This window comes from Danio rerio, chromosome 24 (assembly GCF_049306965.1).
Source record: "Danio rerio strain Tuebingen ecotype United States chromosome 24, GRCz12tu, whole genome shotgun sequence".
Classification (NCBI taxonomy): domain Eukaryota; kingdom Metazoa; phylum Chordata; class Actinopteri; order Cypriniformes; family Danionidae; genus Danio; species Danio rerio.
Window position 1 is genome coordinate 45,987,501 of NC_133199.1, and position 20,000 is coordinate 46,007,500.

Here is a 20,000-nt window from a genome sequence, read left to right on the forward strand (position 1 = left end):
GTTGTTTGTGTGTGTGTGTGTGTGTGTGTGTGTGTGTGTGTGTGTGTGTGTGTGTGTGTGTGTGTGTGTGTGTGTGTGGTAGTAGTGTGTTGGTGTATGTGTGTGTGTGTGTGTTGTAGTAGTGTGTGTGTGTGTGTGTTGTAGTAGTAGTGTGTTGATGTGTATGTGTGTGTGTGTTGTTGTAGTAGTGTGTTGATGTGTGTGTGTGTGTGTGGTAGTAGTGTGTTGATGTGTATGTGTGTGTGTTGTTGTAGTAGTGTGTTGATGTGTATGTGTGTGTGTTGTTGTAGTAGTGTGTTGTTGTGTGTGTTTCAGAGGTGTGATGATGGTGACTCAGAGCTGAGTGACTGCAGTGCTGAAGAGGAGCGGCGCAGCAGCAGACAGCAGGTCAGTACCGCACCGCTATCCCAGCATGCTCTGCTCTTCCCATCATGCACTGCGGTGACACTGCTGTGTGTGTGTGTGCAGGATGTGGTTCCGCAGGCGCTGCTGGATCAGTATCTGTCGATGACAGACCCGTCGCGAGCGCAGACCGTGGACATGGAGATCGCCAAACACTGCGCCTACAGTCTGCCCGGCGTGGCGCTAACGCTAGGACGCCACAACTGGCACTGCCTGCGCGACACCTACGAGACGCTGGCCTCCGACATGCAGGTGTGTGTGTGTGTATGTGTGTGTGGGTAACCATGCACACACTGTAAGTGTTAGAGAACATGCTGTAGATTCGTACAGATGCATTTGTTGACTGCTGTTTGGCGCCACCTACAGGTGTTCAGCCGCAGCTCACATTCACACACAGAATGAGTCCTGTATTCAACTGATTATTCCTCATCCTGCTCAGTGTTTTCAGTGCCTGTTGAGAGTTTAGTTTAAGTTATTCATTTATTGTGAAGTTTTTTTGTTGTATTTCAGGTAAATGTTTGTTTTGAGCAATAGTTTTAGTCTTAGTTTTTAATGTGGTGATTCTGCAATGCTTTCATCATGTAGAATGATTCACACTCACTGGCCACTTTATTAGGTACACCTGTCCAACTGCTGCTAATGCACATGTCTAATCAGCCAATCACATGGCAGCAGCTCTCTGCATTTCAGCATGTAGACATGGTCAAGAGGATCTGCTGCAGTTTAAAGAGCTCCAGCAGCAGAAGAGCACACCGGGTGCCGCTCCTGTCAGCTAAGAACAGGAAACTGAGGCTACAATTCACACAGACTCACCAAAACTGGACAATAGTAGATTGGAGAAACGTTGCTGCTCTGATGAGTCTCCATTTCTGCTGACACATTCTGATGCTCGGCTCAGACAACATGAAAGCATGGATCATTCTGCCTTGTATCAGCGGTTCAGGCTGGTGGTGGTGGTGTAATGGTGTGGGGGAGATTTTCTTTGGGTCCATTAGTACCAATTGAGCATCAACGCCACAGCCTACCTGAGTATTGCTGCTGACCATGTCCATCCCTTTATGAGCACAGTGTCTCCATCTTCTGATGGCTACTTCCAGCAGGATAACGCAGCATGTCATAAAGCTCAATCATCTCAGACTGCTTTCTTGAACATGACGATGAGTTCACTGTACTCAAATGGCCTCCACAGTCACCAGAGCTCAATCCAATAGAGCAGCTTTGGGATGTGGTGGAACGGGAGATTGGCATCATGGATGTGCAGCCGACAAATCTGCAGCAACTGTGTGATGCTATCATGACAACATGGAGCAAAATCTCTGAGGAATATTTCCAGCAGCTTGATGAATCTCTGACATGAAGGATCAAGGCAGTTCTGGAGTCCAACCCAGAACTATTAAGGTGTACCTAATAAAGTGGCCGGTGAGTGTGTATTCCTCATCTGAAAATAATAAGTGTGTGTGTGTGTGCAGTGGAAGGTGCGGCGGACTCTGGCCTTCTCCCTTCATGAGCTGGCAGGTATTCTGGGAGATCAGCTGACCGCGGCGCACCTGCTGCCCGTCTTCAACAGCTTCCTGAAGGATCTAGACGAGGTGCGCATCGGCGTCCTCAAACACCTCTACGACTTCCTCAAGGTGTGTGTGTGTGTGTGTGTGTGTGTTTCTGAATAGTAATGGTGCATGTTTGTGTGTATATCTGGATGATCTTTTTGAATGCTGATATTGTGTGTGTGTGTTTGTGTGCATGTGTTTGTGTGCGTGTGTATGTGTGCGTGTGCGCGTGTGTGTGTGCGTGTGTGTGTGTGCGTGCGTGTGTGTGTGTGCGCGTGTGTGTGTGCGCGTGTGTGTGTGTGTGTGTGTGTGTGTGTGTGTCCTGCAGTTGCTGCATCCGGACACGCGCAGGAAGTATCTGTATCAGCTGCAGGAGTTTCTGGTGACGGACAACAGTCGGAACTGGAGGTTTCGCTCTGAGCTGGCCGAGTACGCCTCTCTCACACACACACACACACAGCTGAATGAGTACACCTCTCTTGTGGAGTGCCTCACTGGAGTGTGTGTGTGTGTGTGTGTGTGTGCAGGCAGTTGGTGTTGTTGCTGGAGTTGTACAGTGCTCAGGACGTCCACGATTATCTCCGACCGCTGGCCTTCTGTCTCTGCACTGACCGAGTCTCATCCGTACGCTGGACATCCTACAGACTGGTACGTGCACACACACACACACACACACACACACACTCATCTCTGTTTTGTCTTTCACCATTGCTTGTTGATTATTTGAATCAGGAGTTGTTCAGAATGAGTGATTCATCCTGATTACATGAGTCATGAGTGAGTCGTTTAGTGAGTCAACATCAGCAGACTGTAGATGAGTGAGTCATTCTGAATAAACTGATCACTCAAGGTGCACTGGTCTATTCTAAAGCTCTCGAATAATCGACAGTGATTCATCCAGAATGACTCGAATAATCGACAGCGCTTCATCCAGAATGACTCGAATAATCGACAGCGCTTCATCCAGAATGACTCGAATAATCGACAGCGCTTCATCCAGAATGACTCGAATAATCGACAGCGCTTCATCCAGAATGACTCGAATAATCGACAGCGCTTCATCCAGAATGACTCGAATAATCGACAGCGCTTCATCCAGAATGACTCGAATAATCGACAGCGCTTCATCCAGAATGACTCGAATAATCGACAGCGCTTCATCCAGAATGACTCGAATAATCGACAGCGCTTCATCCAGAATGACTCGAATAATCGACAGTGCTTCATCCTGAATGACTCGAATAATCGACAGTGATTCATCCAGAATGACTCAAATAATCGACAGTGATTCATCCAGAATGACTCGAATAAACGACAGCGCTTCATCCAGAATGACTCGAATAATCGACAGCGCTTCATCCGGAATGACTCGAATAATCGACAGCGCTTCATCCGGAATGACTCGAATAATCGACAGCGCTTCATCCAGAATGACTCGAATAATCGACAGTGATTCATCCAGAATGACTCAAATAATCAACAGTGATTCATCCAGAATGACTCGAATAAACGACAGCGCTTCATCCAGAATGACTCGAATAAACGACAGCGCTTCATCCAGAATGACTCGAATAATCGACAGCGCTTCATCCGGAATGACTCGAATAATCGACAGCGCTTCATCCGGAATGACTCGAATAATCGACAGTGATTCATCCAGAATGACTCGAATAATCGACATTGATTCATCCAGAATGACTCGAGTAATCAATGGCGATTCGTTCAGAATAGCTCAAATAATTGAAAAACTGCAGAGAGAATGAGTCATTTTGGGTGAATCACTCTGAATTGTTTGATTTGAGTCATTCTAAATGAATCATGCAGTCTGTTCATTATTTGATTCATGAGTGAGTTATTCTGGATGAATCACTCTTGATTATTTGAGTCAGGATTCATCCAGAATGGCTCAATCCTGAGTGAATTATTGATTGTTTGTGGATTTATTCATGACCAAGTCATTCTGATTGAGCTGTTCTTAGGGAATCGCTCTGTTGATTTAGAGTGAGCGAGTCTTTCTGGATTATTCAGTCCATTATTTGACTCGTGAGTGAGTCGATCTGGATTTACCCCAGGGGTGGAAGAAGGCTTTGAGGCGTCTTCTCCAGATAGTTAGACTGCAACTATTTGCCGCAGCTCACATTCACACACAGAATGAGTCCTGTATTCAACTGATTATTCCTCATCCTGCTCAGTGTTTTCAGTGCCTGTTGAGAGTTTAGTTTAAGTTATTCATTTATTATGAAGTTTTTTGTTGTATTTCAGGTAAATCTTTGTTTTGAGCAATAGTTTTAGTCTTAGTTTTTAATGTGGTGATTCTGCAATGCTTTCATCATGTAGAATGATTTACACTCACTGGCCACTTTATTAGGTACACCTGTCCAACTGCTGATAATGCACATGTCTAATCAGCCAATCACATGGCAGCAGCTCTCTGCATTTCAGCATGTAGACATGGTCAAGAGGATCTGCTGCAGGTCAATGGGCTACAGCAGCAGAAGAGCACCAAAATATATATAAAGCTCTTCAATTCATATATATGTATATACATACACAGCATGCACACACACACACACATATTTATATACATATATAAGTGCACATACAGTGCTCAGCATAATGGAGTAAAGCCCGTTAGAAAATGAGTATGTTCCTCCATTACTTGGTGAATATAGGCAGTGTATTTTGGTGCATTTAAACAAAACAGATTTATTAAACAGATATATTTATGAAAATAACATTTTAGTCCCCAAACATGTTGAGTAATTGAAAGAGAATACGATTAATTTCAAGCTGAACATTGCAAAAATAAACTACAACCTACAAAATGTCAACTCATTCTTCAATGTTTTGCTTCTCTTGATTTTTCCTCTTGGTTATTTGTATTTAATATTTCTCTATAGCATATGAATGTGGCTGTACTTGTGTTTTTGCTTTATTGTAAGTTTTTTTGTTAGATGAGCTCCAGATTTGGCTTCAGTGCTGATTAATGTATATGCACTAATACTGTAGAGCTTCCTATTGAACATCAGTGTAAAAGAGAGATGTGTGAGGGGTGTGTGTACGCATATATGCTGAGCACGGTCTATTGTTTACCAGAGTGTGTGCATGGTCATACAGTACTACAGCAGGCATTCAGCTTCTGCAGATGGACATTGCTTTACAATAGCCTTGATGGGTGAGCGGGGGGGCGTCTTCAGTCTCTCCAGGTGTGAATTATTCATGACCGTTGTCACTCATACGGCTGAGATCACCCAAAACAAGCTTAAGCTGTAATTTTGCATGTAAGTTTTGTAGAAAGGAATGAAGCTGAAATAAGGTCCAGAAAACCCTCTGACTGTGCCTGAACAAGACTGAGTCAGCAGACTAACTGGCTGGAGTATTCCCTGCACAATGATGTGAACACGATGCTGACCTCTCAAAGAAAACAGTACAGTTATCAGTCTTGTTCAGGCACAGTCAGAGGGTTTTCTGGACCTTATTTCAGCTTCATTCCTTTCTACAAAACTTACATGCAAAATAAAAACACACGCCAGCACGTTCATCAATGTTTCTCACATATTATTGTAGCACAGTAATGCTGAATCCAAAACACACACACACACACACTGGCCAGCACTGTGAGAGAAGCAGCTGAAATAAGCACACATGACAGGGCATGTCGAAACATCTCAGACGCCCCAAAATCACCTCAGACCCCTGAGCCTGAACCTGTCAATTACTCCAGTCAGAAATGAGTTCTTCAAATCATATGAATGATCAATTCTGAATGAATCATCTGGATTATTTGACTCATGACGGAGTCACTCTGAATGAATCATCTGGATTATTTGACTCTTGAGGGAGTCACTCTGAATGAATCATCTGGATTATTTGACTCATGACGGAGTCACTCTGAATGAATCATCTGGATTATTTGACTCTTGAGGGAGTCACTCTGAATGAATCCCAAAACTCTCTCATGACTCAGATAATCACACTGTCATTCATCTGAATCATAATTGAATCATTGTGAATGAATCAATGTCAAGCATTTGACTCATGAGTGAGTCGACCTGAATGAATCACTCTGATCATTTGACTCGTGAGTGAGTCCTTCTGAATGTGTGTGTGTGTGTGTGTGTTGGTCAGGTGAGCGAGATCATCAGGAAGTTGTCGTCGTGTTCGTCTCTGCTGGTGTGTTTCCTGTCGGAGCTGGTGGAGAAGTTCTGTCACTCTCAGAAGTGGTCCAGTCGGCAGGCGTTCGCCTTCGTCTGTCAGGTGAGCTGCTCTTCATCCTCCTCATGCTCATCGTCCTCAGCGTCTTCATCCTGCTGATGTGTGTGTGTGTGTGTGTGTGTGTGTGCAGCTCTCCATAGAGGAGGAGTGTCTGACTCTGGATCAGTTCTCGGAGCATCTTCTTCCTCCTCTCCTCCGGCTGGCGTCTGATCCGGTCCCTAATGTACGAGTGCTGCTGGCCAAAACCCTGCGCCAGACCCTGCTGGAGCGAGGTGTGTGTGTGTGTGTACATTTTAATTTCAAGCAGACTGGAATCACACACACAGTGTTTATTTTGCTAGCTGAATAATGCGTGCGTGTGTGTGTGTGTGTGTGTGTGCGCGTGCGTGTCTCCCTCAGAGTATCTGGTGAGCTCGTCTCCCGGTCAGCAGGAGGCGCTGGAGCACACACTGCTGTCGCTGCAGACGGACGTGGATAAGGATGTGAAATATTTCGCCAGTGTGCATCCGGCAAACACCCGTCTGAACGAGGACGCCATGAGCACCACCTCCTCCACATACTGATCACATGACTGACCAGGACCTTCCCAGAATGCACCTCACTGCGGGGCCCGCGGGATCGGTGTCGTTCTGTCTTGATTTCGCCACAGGAGCCTTAAACACGTCTTCCTTAAACACACACACACACACACACACACATCATACTTGAAGAGCTGCAGCAGCAGACTGACCCACCACCCACTGGGTCAACAGGCTCTGGTAGTGCTGAGTGTGTGTGGCCACATTGGGCTGTTGGTGCTCTAGTTAACAGGCTGAGCTGGGTTAACTAGCTCTGGGTTAGCTGGGTCAGGTAATGCTAGGCTGGGTTATTTTGTTCTGCTCATGTGGGTTAATCAGGTCTGAATTAACAGGTCAGGATGGGTTAAAGGGTTCTGGGTTAGCGGTGTCTGGGGTGCTTTAACCAGCTATGGTAATCCTAGGGTTGGTTAACCACTGGGCTCATGGTGTTTGGTAATACTTGGGTGGGTTAACCAGTTCTGGGTCACTCGTCTGGTAATAAACGGGTGGGTTAACCAGCTCTGGGTTTGCTGTGTAGGGCAATAACCAGATGGGTTAACTTACTGTGGTAATACTTGAGTAGGTTAACCAGCTCTGGGTTAGTTGTGTGTGTCTGGTATCAGTCAGGTGGGTTATCCAGCTACCGTAATTAACCACTGGGTTAGTTTAGTGTCATGATAGTTGGGGGGGGTTGTAACTCTAGAATGGGTTAACCAGCTCTGGGTCACTCATCTGGTAATAGTCAGGTGGGTTAACCAGCTCTCAGTCAGTTTAGGTCTGGTAATACTCTGCTGGGTTCAGCAGCTGTGGTGAACTAGTCTAGAGCTGGTTAACCCACACCAGCAGAACCCACCGCTTCATGCTAGTGTGGGTCAACCGGCGCTGGGTTAGTTCAATCTGGTCATACTCAAATGGGTTATTTGACTGGTTACAGGGACTTGGCTCCTGGTTAGCGGTGTGTGTGTGTGTGTGTGTGTGTGTGTGTGTGTGTGTGTATGTGTGTGTGTGTGTGTGTGTGTGTGTGTGTATGTGAATGATCTGAAGGGCTGTTTTAATGTTGCGCTGCAGCACATTGTTGTAGTGCTGTGCGCGTGTGTGTGTGTGTGTATGAACTGGTTTTTAACGTTGTGAATGTGACCTCCGCCAGTGTGTGTGAGCTGCAGCGTGCTGTTTTACCTCTGTCCTCCTCCTCTTCTGTATATACTCCTCTGTTTTGGGTCATCAGTAGCTGATCTGATCTGATTCTCTTAACGGTCCACAATAAACTTTACATTAAACACTGATCTGTGTCTGGAGGTGTTCTCACTCACACTTCACCACACACACACACACGCTGGTGTGTTTTCAATATTACACATTTATGAATCAGCATTCATCTGATCATCTTCACACTTTCTCCAAGATCTCCAGAGATTTAGGAGACTCAAACGCAGGTCTCGAGGGGTCTTCCTTTCAGTTTTGGTGTTTTGTGATTTATGTTGTAAAATGATGGAATAAAATCAGTCATAAATAATTTGACAGTGATTTTATTCCATATAAAAGACTGACAGTGATGTTGTGTCTGCAGACGTGTGAGTGTGTGTGTGTGTCGTTTCCCAGCATTTGAAGAAAGAGTTCAGAGTTTTGTAAATGAGTCGATTATTGTGAGTTTAGTGTTGAAGATCGACACCAGAGTTCTGAAATCTGGGGCAAAACAACTGGAAAATATCTGTAATGTGGAGTTAGTAGAGTAAAACAGCAGACTAGTGTGTGTGTGTGTGTGTGTGTGTGTGTGTGTGTGTGTGTGTGTGTGTGTGTGTGTGTGTGTGTAAATACACTCACTGTAATCTGACAGCTGAGAGGATTATTCTGTTTCTCAGACACATCAAGATAAGTGTGCAAACATCTCTCTTACACACACACACACACACACACACACACACACACACACACACACACACACACTATACTCCATATATAGGCCAGTAATGAAGGTATATGTCTGTATATTTTGCAGTGCAACTGATGATCAACAGTCAAAATTCCCCATCAGGGAAATCAGCAACACTGGAGAACGCCTGATCATCACATTTACTTTTCTTTTTTAACTCAGAGTTATTTGATTTGCTGAAACAGGCAGATGAGGCCACAGGAAGACTCGGAGTCACGCGCTGTTGGTCATTTTCATCCAGTCTGGCTTGGTTTGAAGCGTGTCTATATTTCCAGTTGTTCTCAGTGCATTTCTCACAACAATCTGCAGAACCCGGCTGATCTGTGTCGGTGTGGTCCAGAGTCCTCACACCATGGCTCATGAACAGCAGTGAAAGGCTGCGTCCTGTGTTCATGATCAGGTCACTCTGGACTGTTTCCAGTGCTGAAGTCAGATGTTGGTGCTCCAGACAGCAGCTCTATACACTGCAGCACAGCCAGTTACAGTAGAGTTACACACACTGCATCACTGCGCTGTCTGACACTGCATGTGTGTGTTCCACATCTTACTGTCTGCAACTGTCGTGGAGAGTGCTGGAGAAATCCACAGAGAACACCTGAACACTGTGAAACTGAGCTGAACCCATCATCATCATCATCATCATCATCACACAGAGAGACTCAGAGCTGCTCTGCACTGATACCAGAGCAGGAGATGATCAGTGATGGACATCATCTAACAGCCCACAACTGCTCTGAGAACAGTGAAGACAGACACACACACACACACACACTCTCTCTCTCTCTCTCTCTCTCTATCTCTCTCTCTCTCTCTCTCTCCTCTCTCTCTCTCTCTGATTCTGGAGGGAAGATGAAGGACAGGAGGATCAGACAGACACTCTGATGATGCTCACAAATAAAGACAGAAGACTGAACTCATGTGCAAGATCAAGCTGGAGAAGCCTTTATTGAGGCTGTGAGGGATTATTTACAGGAAGATCTTCATCAGCCAGTTCAGCAAACCATCATCATCCTCATCATCGTCACTGAAGCGTTCACTACTGTTACAGACAGGTCAGCTCACTTCTCCATCCTGCAAACCTGCGAGTCTCTGTTCAACACCAATGAAGAATGCTGTGTGTGTGTGTGTGTGTGTGTGTGTGTGTTGAACAGAAGTGAAGAAATGATGAAGATTTGGCCATCAACACTGGAAGATGAAGAGCTTTAACCCTCGCTGGAGAACCGGCAGTGTGTGTGTGAGTTAAATCACGCTCACTCAGAGATGATGAGCAGGCAGAGTGTGTGTGTGTGTGTGTGTGCTGGATAAGCTTCAGTCAGCGCTGATGGACATAAATGAGCTCTTTGTGCTGAAACTGGGACACCTGTGACACACACACACACACACACACACACACACTCACACAACTACAGCAAAGTCCATCAGTAATGAGACACACTGCAGGAAGGGCAGCAGTACTGACGAGCGCGCACACACACACACCTACAAAAAATTTTTTTTTTTTTTTGGGAGAAAACTAGTACCTATGATTACTTGCATTCTCTCTCTCACTCTCTCTCTCACACACACACACACACACACACACACACACACACACACACACACTTCTAAAACACACAGCTGAGGATTGGAACTATTTACATGCTGCCCAGAGCAGCTAGCACCGCGTCTTCATAAAGACACACACAGTCCAGCAGAAACACTGAAACACACACACACACACACACACACACACCGGATGGAAAGTGTGTGTCAGTAGAGGCAGTTGAGGCAGCGGACGCTCTTGCTGCCGTAGTCCACACACTCGGGCCCGATACACTGGCAGCAGGCGTTGTGGAACCAGCGGTACTTGGAGCCCCCCATAGACTCACAGTACTGCTTACACTGGCGGATGGACACACACTCGTCAAAGTACACCACTGTACACTGCTTATCTGAAACACACACACACACAGAACAGAGGGTCAGTGTCACACACACACACACACAGCTGCATTTCACAGGTCACGCTGGAGGCAGAAATATGCAGATGATTGTGGAATATGGATAATAAAGACACACTGCAGACGTCAGAGACACTTGCAGATAATTATCCAGCTGAACGCTGCTCTCTGATTGGCTGCTGCTCACTCTCAGCTGATTGGTTAATGTCAGCTAAAGTAGTTCCAGCAGGTTTAGAGCAGCTCCATATCCCTCCGCTGAATGGTCAGAGTTACTGAACACAGCCGCGTTAAAGCAGCACTGCTGACGGAAAAATCCAGCACAGCGAGATTTACAGATGAACAGAGTCACTACAGTCAAATCCTACTGTCTGCCATTAAATTATGATCATCATCGTTGTTTTGATCAGTGTTGTGTTTAACACCGTCAGCTGTCTCCTGTAGAGTCCGCTCAGATGCAGAACAGCAGCATCTGTATACAGGTCATCTATCAGGAATGCTGCTCATCATCTTGTTTTTCTTGATATGTTGAATGTTTTTCCTCATGTGGGGAAGAGTTTGAGCTTGTCGGCTGTTGAATGAGTTGAAGTGCGCTGACCTCTGACATGCCCAACTTCTACACACACACAAGCAGATATAAGGAGAACAGAACAGGAGCCAGAGTGACACCTTGAGCTCCTCCACATGAGAGAGGTGCTGACGAGGACACACACTCCCCGCGGCGAACAGAGACGCTTCTGTCAGGTAAATATGACTGAGAGCGTTCCACAGCGATACCCTAAACCCCAGCACAGAGCAGTGAAGGAGAAACGGCTGTCCTCTACAGCATCAACAGCAGCTGGAAGATCCAGGAGCAACAGAACAGCGCCATGTCCATGATGATCACCGTCAGCTCATGTTCATCAGGACACAAGCAAAATACTGCAGCCAGCTCATAAAGTCATCTCATTACAGACCAAACCAGTGTTATTGTGCTTCAGCTAACAGCCAGAACATCTCACTTTACTGATGAAAAGCCCACATCAGAATACTGAATCCCCATGATCCACTGACAAAACAGATCCACAACCAGAGTCAGTCACTGCGTGCACCGCTGGCCTGCAGCTCTGCTCATGTCTTGGGTCTGCACTGACTGACAGAGATCAAGCCTGAGGTGCTGATAGAGCAACTCAAAAGCACCGTGAGGCATGACTGACCGTGAGAAGCACCGCCGCTAACACCATCAGTGACTTACTTAGAGAGTAACTCAATATAGTCACAGTATTGCTGAGCTCTCTCTCCCTCTGTCTCTCTCTCTCTCTCTCTCTCTCTCTCTCTCTCTGTCAGTTCAGTTCAGTTCAGTTCAAGTTGCTTTATTGGCATGACATTAAATACAGTATTGCCAAAGCATTTCAAATATGAAACATATTAAAACCATTGAAAATAATAATTAATAGTAATACAAATAAGATATAATGACACACAAAAAAAAAGAAAAGAAAAAATACATTTGATAAATAAAATAATAATAATAGTAAAAAGTTTAAATTATTTAAATAAGACACAAATTTACATTAACCATTTCTTATGGTGTGTAGGGTGTATACATATTTTGCAGCCAGTTCAAATGTCAATTCGTCCTCTCCGAGTATATGGTAAAGTTTTTCTGAGTCATTTAAATTAAAAAATGAACTGATCAATGTTTCAAATTGGGGGAAAATATTTCTCTAGTCGTGGTGTATTTGGGGCAGAACAGAAGGAAGTGTGTCTCATCCTCTATTTGGTTTGTGTCACACTGTTTACATATTCTCTTTTCCTCAGGAGTCCAGGATTTTTTATGTCTGCCTTTTTCTATTTCTAGGTCATGATCACAGAGGCGATATTTAGAAAGAATGTGCTTTTCTTTTAATTGTTTTAATGATAAATAATTTGCCAACTGTGTGGTTCTATTTAGGGCCGAATAACATTTAAGTTTAGTCTGGAGGTTGAATTCAGTTTTCAGTTTTTCATCATAGTTATATTTTAATGTTTTGTCAATTTGTTTGTGAAGGTTTTGTTTGGGGACGGGTTCGGTCTGTGTTTTTTCCAGTAGCTCAGATACCAGTGTGTTTAGAGGATGAGACACTGTAGGTTTTTCATTAGCCAGAAGGGCTTTATATTGGACAGACTGGGGGTCCGACTGATGCAGGTGCAGCCAGAACTGAACAGCTCGTTTCTGAATCTCTAAATTTAGCGGGTATAAACCCAGTTCAGCCCTGCAGGCAATGTTAGACGTGTTTCTGTGAATATGTAATATGCTTTTAGCAAATTCTAATTGTGTTCGTTCAATTAAACTTTTATTCCAATTTTCTAATTTTAATACTGGTGCCCAAATTTCACTCCCATATAGTAATATAGGTTTGATAATAGCGTGATATAATTTAATCCATGTTTTAGTTGGTAACTGTAATTGGCCAAAGCGTGATTTTATGGCATAGAATGCTCTGCGAGCCCTCTCGCTCAGGGTCTTGACAGCGAGATTGAAGCCGCCAGAGGCAGAGATCTGGATGCCCAGGTATGAGTAACTGCTACAATGCTCTAGAGTTTCTCCTCTGTATGTGAATTGATATTTGTGTCCCTGAGATCTGGCCTTCTTCTGGAACACCATGACTTTGGTTTTGTCCAGGTTGACCGTCAGTGCCCATTCCTCACAGTACTGCTCCAACAGAGTCAGGCTGTGTTGGAGACCCTCTGCTGTGGGAGACAGCAGCACCAGGTCATCCGCATACAGCAGGCACTTTACTTTAGAGTCAAGCAGAGTGAGGCCGGGGATGCAGTCGGAGCCGTCTAGAATGTCTGCCAGATCATTAATGTAGATGTTAAACAGGGTTGGGCTCAGGCTGCAACCCTGCCGCACCCCTCGACTCTGCTGGACAAACTCTGTTCTCATATTTCCAACTTTTACAGCGCATTTACTTTTCTTATACATGGCTTCTATAATGCTATATACTTTTCCACCAATGCCAATTTGCAACAATTTGTATAATAGTCCGTCATGCCAAATAGAATCAAAAGCTTTTTTAAAATCAACAAAACAAGAGAAAATCTTTCTTTGTTTGTTTTTTATGTTTTTATTTATTAAAGTATGAAGGGAGTAAATATGGTCAGATGTCCGTTGTTTTGGTAAGAAGCCAATTTGTGATTTGTTTAGGATGTTATGTTTTGTGATGAATGTCACTATCCGGTTGTTAATAATATTGCAAAATAGTTTTGCTAAGTTGTTGCCAACACAAATGCCACGATAATTATTGGGGTCGAATTTATCTCCGTTTTTATGTATAGGTGTGATCAGTCCTTCAGACCATGTCTCAGGGATGTCACCAGAGGATAGGATCAGGTTGAATAGTTTGGCAAGAGCCCGAATTATATCAGGGCTGCTGAGTTTTAGCATTTCATTACTGATGTTGTCCTGTCCACAAGCCTTCTTCAGTTTCAGATGTTTAATGTGTTCTGATATTTCTGTTGTTGATATAATTGTGTCTAATGGGTTTTGGTAATCTTTAATTGTCTTCTTTAAATCGTCTAGTCTACTCTTGGTTTTAGTTTGAGGCTGGTTGAGTTCTGGCTGTTGGTATAATTTTTTAAAATAATTCTTCCAGACCGTGCCACATTGCAGTGATGTTTCCATTTGGGGTCTTTCAAATTTTTTAAAGAGATTCCAAAAATGGTTTTGGTCTATTGATTCATTAATTTCATTAATTTTATCCTCATAATATTGATTTCTTTTGTTGCAAATCAACTTTTTATAATTTTTCAGACATTGTGAATATGCAAGTCTTAGGGTTTGATCAGCTGGTGCTTTATGCTTTTTATTAGCAATCTGGCGAAGGTCTCTTCTGAGATTTTTGCACTCATTATCAAACCAAATGTACTTTATATTTTTTTGTTTGTTTTTTCCAAATTTGAATTGTTGTTTGATGTTAGATATAGTAGTCAAAGTTTGAAATATGTTATTAAGATTGGATGTTGCAGAGTTTATTCCATTAGTATCTGGTGTGTAATTTGTGGACATAAAGAGATTTATCATTTTGTGTACTGTAGAGCTGCACATGTTTTCTCTGAATATTTCTGCATCAGACTGACTCCAGCTGAGTTTGGGTTTTAAAGGGAACAATTTTCTTTGATTAAGGGGAGGGACATTGAGCTGGTTACATGACTGCTTCAGGTAGAGGACTGTTTGGCAATGGTCAGAAATCTCTCTCTCTGTCTCTCTCTGTCTCTGTCTCTCTCTCTCTCTCTCTCTGTCTCTGTCTCTCTCTCTCTCTCTCTGTCTCTGTCTCTCTCTCTCTCTCTCTCTCTGTCTCTCTCTCTCTCTCTCTCTGTCTCTCTCTCTCTCTGTCTCTCTCTCTCTCTCTCTCTCTGTCTCTCTCTCTCTCTCTCTGTCTCTCTCTCTCTGTCTCTCTCTCTCTGTCTCTCTGTCTCTCTCTCTCTCTCTGTCTCTGTCTCTCTCTCTCTCTCTCTCTGTCTCTCTCTCTCTCTCTGTCTCTCTCTCTCTCTCTCTCTGTCTCTCTGTCTCTCTCTCTCTCTGTCTCTCTCTCTCTCTCTCTCTGTCTCTCTCTCTCTCTCTCTCTCTCTCTCTCTCACGTGGTGTGCGTTTGGGTGAACGGGAGCTGAGCGTCTTTTGGAGAGCGTGGCTTTTCTTACCTTTTTTTCCCCCTTTAATTAATTTATTTTTCCCCCCCGTTTTCTTTGTAGTTTATGTTTGTTATTTTTGTACCTAAATAACGTTTAAACAACATTAAACGCCGCAATGGCGGCTGATCCCGAGCAAGGGACGCCCTCACTGTCACTCAGAAACGGTTGCAAGTGTGTACCAGAGCCGGGGGTGACAGTGGAGGAGCTGCTTTTGATCTTTGGAGAACAGGTAGGCTTTGAGAATATTCTCTCGGCCTCCCGCATGAACAAAGCTGTTGTTGTATTCCTTAAATCGGAATCTTTAGTTAATCAGCTGGTTGTGAGTGGAATATGGGTGAAAGAAACGTTTGTAAGGGTAAACCCGCTGTCCACTCCTGCAACAAAAATCACGATCTCGAATGTTCCGCCTTTTATTTCAGATGAAGTGATTACGAAAGAGTTGCAAAGGTTTGGGAAAATTGCAGGCCCTGTTAGAACGATCCCCCTTGGGTGTAAGAATGTCGCTTTAAAAAATGTTCTCTCGTTTAGACGTCAAGTTTACATGTTTTTGAATTCACCGGACCGTACATTAGATGCGTCTTTTCGCGTAAATCATGGGGATAATTCCTACATGGTTTTCGCTAGTACTGAAAGCATGAAGTGCTTTCAGTGCGGAATTTTTGGGCACAAACGTTTTTTTTGTCCAAATAAGGATGAAAAACAAACAACTGATACAAATACCGGGACAAATGACACGGAAATACAAACAGGAGATAAACAGACACAGGGAGGTGGCGAGCAAAGGGAAGAAGAACAGCAAGAGGTGAGTGAAACTTCAGTTATAGTTTCCAGCGTAGAACAACCTGGTTGTAGCAACCCTGCAGAGTCTGTTGATGTTAGTGAGACTGCTGAGAATAATGATACAACTGATTGCATGGCAGAAGAATGTGAAATCTCACAAGCTGAAAGTGTAGGGGACAGTATGATTGATGAGTTGGATGGTTTGTCACAATGTATGGATGATAGTATAAGAGATGAGGAACAGTGGTCAGATGCTGCAGCGGAAAATGATAATGGCTTGTATACTGTTGAACAAATTAATTCCTTCTTAGACAAAACTAAAGGAAAAGTGGGTGTTGAAGTTAGTGATTATTTCCCTGATACAGAAAAATTTATTTCTTCTGTTATGCGGGCCAGAAAAGTGAGCAGCCTGGAAGTGCTGTCACAACAGAAACGGTTTCGATTAAGAAAACATATCACTAATATAAGAAGTGGAAAGAAGCCAGGGAAAGTGAGGGGGAAAACTAAATACTAAATGAAGGTATTTCTTTCTCTTTGCTATCTGTTCTTTCCTCTCTTTTTTCCCTTATGCATGGAAGTCTTGAGAGTGGGATCAGTTAATGTAAATGGAATGAGAGATGGGGAAAAAAGGAGTCACCTTGCAGAAATAATTAAGTTGAAAGAGTTGAGTGTGGTGATGCTACAAGAAACTCATAGTTGTATAGATAATGAGGTTGATTGGGGATTATGGTGGAAAGGGGAGAAAATCCTTAGTCATGGAACTAATCTAAGTGCTGGAGTGGCTGTACTTTTTTCCCCCACATTAAAAGTAAAAGTCCTGTCAAAAAAGGAAGAAATTCCTGGCAGGTTATTGGTTATAAGAGCTGAAATAATGGGTTTCTTCTTCTTTTTTGTAAATGTTTATGCCCCTAATGGAGGAGCAGACAGGATACAGTTCTTCACTAAATTAGAGCACATATTTAAACAACAACACGAGGGTGACATTGCTATATTAGGGGGAGATTGGAATTGCACATTAAATTTTATTCAGGACAGAAATGGAGAAGAACCTCATTTACAATCAGCTGCGTTTTTAGAAAATATAATAAAAAAATTTTGCTTTTCTGATGTTTGGAGAGAACATAACCCATTAGAGAAACAATATACTTGGATAAAAATTTGTAATAGAAAAGTGTCTGGAGCTCGATTAGATAGATTTTATATTTCACATACTGGAAGAAACAAGGTTGCCAATGCATCAATTATCCCTATATGTTTTTCAGATCATAAATTAATAACAGTTGACTGTATGCTGGTAGAAAGAAAACATAAGAGTTATTACTGGCATTTTAATGTCAAACTTCTTGAAGATAAAATTTTTTGCCAGAATTTTAAAGTTTTTTGGGAGACCTGGAAAATGGAAAAATCTTGTTTTGAAAATATTATTGAATGGTGGGAAGTGGGGAAAGCTCATATCCGTAGTTTTTGTCAGCAATATACATCTCATTCCTCATTGGTTTTAAAGAAAACTTTAGAGTGGTTAGAAAATGAAATCATTGACATTGAAAAGAGCATGAATGAAAATGATACCCTGACTCTTCAAGATAGATGGACTGAGAAAAAGAAGAAGTTGAGTTCATTTTTAAATGAAAAGGTTAAAGGAGCCCTGATAAGAAGTCGTTTTTTAAAAATAAGAGATATGGATGGACCTTCTTCTTTTTTTTTTAGTTTAGAACGAAAAACGGGACAAGAAAAACTGATGCACTTTTTAAAAGATAATAATGGACACAACACTTCAGACCCAATAACAATGCGCAGACTTGCTGTAAATTTTTATTCTGATTTATATGCCTCTGAACCTTCTAATGAGGAATGCAGGAGACTTCTTTTGGAGGATCTCCCAGTTTTAACTCCAGAACTTAAACTTTTGCTTGAGGCTGATATTACTTTTGAGGAAGTCACTGCTGCAGTTATGGGGCTTTCCACAGGACGAACACCAGGGTTGGATGGACTGCCTGCTGAATTTTATAAGGCATTCTGGGCTGAATTAGGAAAAGATGTATTTGAAGTACTACAAGAATGTGTTTGCAAAGGTGTTCTACCTTTGAGTTGTCAGAGAGCTGTTTTAACATTGCTCCCAAAAAAAGGTGACTTAACTCTTTTAAAAAATTGGAGACCTGTTGCAATCTTAAGTTCGGATTACAAAATCTTTTCAAAATGTTTGTCAAATAGATTAAATCTTGCCTTAAATACAATTATACATAAAGATCAGTCATATTGTATAATGAAAAGATCTATTACAGATAATCTGCATTTGATTCGGGATGCTTATGATGTTGTTTCATACAATGAGTTAGATCTGGGTTTTTTGTCAATAGATCAAGAAAAGGCCTTTGACAGAGTTGACCACACTTTCCTTTTTGACACCTTAAGAGCTTTTGGATTTGGTGATGGTTTTATTTCAAAAATACAACTGTTGTATAAAGGAGCAACATGCATGATTAAAGTTGCTGGAGGTTTAAGTGTTCCTGTAAAGGTGCAAAGAGGAATAAGACAGGGGTGTCCTCTCTCTGGCCAGCTCTACAGCCTGGTCATTGAGCCATTGCTCTGCAAACTAAGAGAAAAATTGACAGGACTGGAAATTAAAACGTTAGATTTTAAATCTACTGTTAAACTTTCTGCATATGCAGATGATGTCACAGTTTTAATCAGAAATAATGAGGATGTTCGAGTTTTAAAGGAAGTTTTGGAGTGCTATAGTAAAGCATCGTCAGCCAATGTTAATTGGGAAAAAAGTGAAGCCTTATGGTGTGGGCGAGATTTTAATAGTCCTATACTACCTTGTGGTTTAAAGTGGGGAAAAGAAGGTTTTAAATATTTAGGAGTATTTTTAGGAACTGATGAATATAAGAAAAAGAATTGGGAGGGCTTAAAAGAAAAAGTGTGTGCTCGTTTGTGTCACTGGAAATGGCTAATACCCCAGTTGTCCTACAGAGGGAGAGTGTTGGTCTGCAATAACTTAGTCGCATCTTCATTGTGGCACAAAATGATGATATTGGACCCCCCAGAGGACATGGTGAAGATAATTCAACAGCTTCTGGTAGATTTCTTTTGGACGGGACAACACTGGTTGAAGGCAGCTACCCTGTATTTACCCCTACAGGAAGGAGGACAAGGTTTGGTGGATATAATGTCTAGAGTAAAAGCTTTTCGACTACAAACAACCCAAAGACTTTTGTATGGAGAAAATGTAAGCTGGGCCGGAGTAGCCTGTGCTATCCTGAGAAGAGCAGGACAAATGGGTCTAGACCGCCACTTGTTTTTAATGGATACTAATAAATTAGACCTGTCTGGACTGACACCTTTTTACAGGTCAATGTTGAGGTCATGGACTCTTTTTAGGTTCTCTAGAGAGCACAATGGTGTAAAAAGGCTGTGGTCAAGAGAAGAACCCCTACTTTACAATCCTGCTCTTGATCTGGACATTCTTAATTCACTTGCTCTAAGAAAAGCTTTGAAGACTGCAAATATATTTAAAATTGGACACTTTGTTTCTGAGAATGGCTGGATTACTGCCGAGGATCTAGCATCCAAACTGGGAATGAGATCTGTTCGGGCAACAGGAAAATTGTTGACTCAGATAGTCAAGTCATTACCATCGGATTACATTTTGTCATTAGTAACCAACAATGAAGAGAATACAATTCCTGCATTCCCAGAGCTGGTTATATCAGCCAACACAAGAACTTGGTCAGAAACAGAAAACAGTTTATTATCGTTCAAAACACCAGAACCAAGACTTTTTAGCATTGCTGGAAAGAAATCAATCTATGTGATGTGTGTTAAAACCTCAAATTTGTTTCAACTACAGAGTGTGAGAGAGACCAAATGGAAAGAGACAATTGGACCAAATGCCTCCCCAAAAGGCTGTTGGAGATCTCTATATAAGCCTCCAATTGAAAAAAGAACTGGAGACTTGCAGTGGAGGATTGTACACTGT

The 20,000-nt window shown here is 42.7% G+C and overlaps 2 protein-coding genes across 5 annotated transcripts in view; one reads left to right on the forward strand and one right to left on the reverse strand.

Moving 5' to 3' along the window:
• The window catches only part of ppp4r1 (protein phosphatase 4, regulatory subunit 1), a 22,933-nt gene extending 14,929 nt beyond the window's left edge, over window positions 1-8,004 (forward strand). Inside the window, 10 exon segments of the mRNA NM_200260.1 lie at window positions 316-387; window positions 469-654; window positions 1,872-2,033; window positions 2,278-2,378; window positions 2,477-2,597; window positions 6,078-6,206; window positions 6,295-6,436; window positions 6,564-7,189; window positions 7,305-7,337; window positions 7,675-8,004. Coding sequence (NP_956554.1) covers window positions 316-387; window positions 469-654; window positions 1,872-2,033; window positions 2,278-2,378; window positions 2,477-2,597; window positions 6,078-6,206; window positions 6,295-6,436; window positions 6,564-6,727 — 1,077 coding nt within the window. The 3' untranslated portion in view covers window positions 6,728-7,189; window positions 7,305-7,337; window positions 7,675-8,004.
• Window positions 8,005-9,565: 1,561 nt separating this feature from the next.
• twsg1b (twisted gastrulation BMP signaling modulator 1b) overlaps window positions 9,566-20,000 on the reverse strand; it is a 15,178-nt gene continuing 4,743 nt past the window's right edge. For 2 of the 4 annotated variants that reach the window (XM_073939986.1, XM_073939985.1), the window contains exon 5: window positions 9,566-10,582. In XM_073939986.1, the coding sequence (XP_073796087.1) occupies window positions 10,401-10,582 (182 nt within the window). In that variant the 3' untranslated portion in view covers window positions 9,566-10,400. 4 annotated transcript variants of the gene reach the window in all.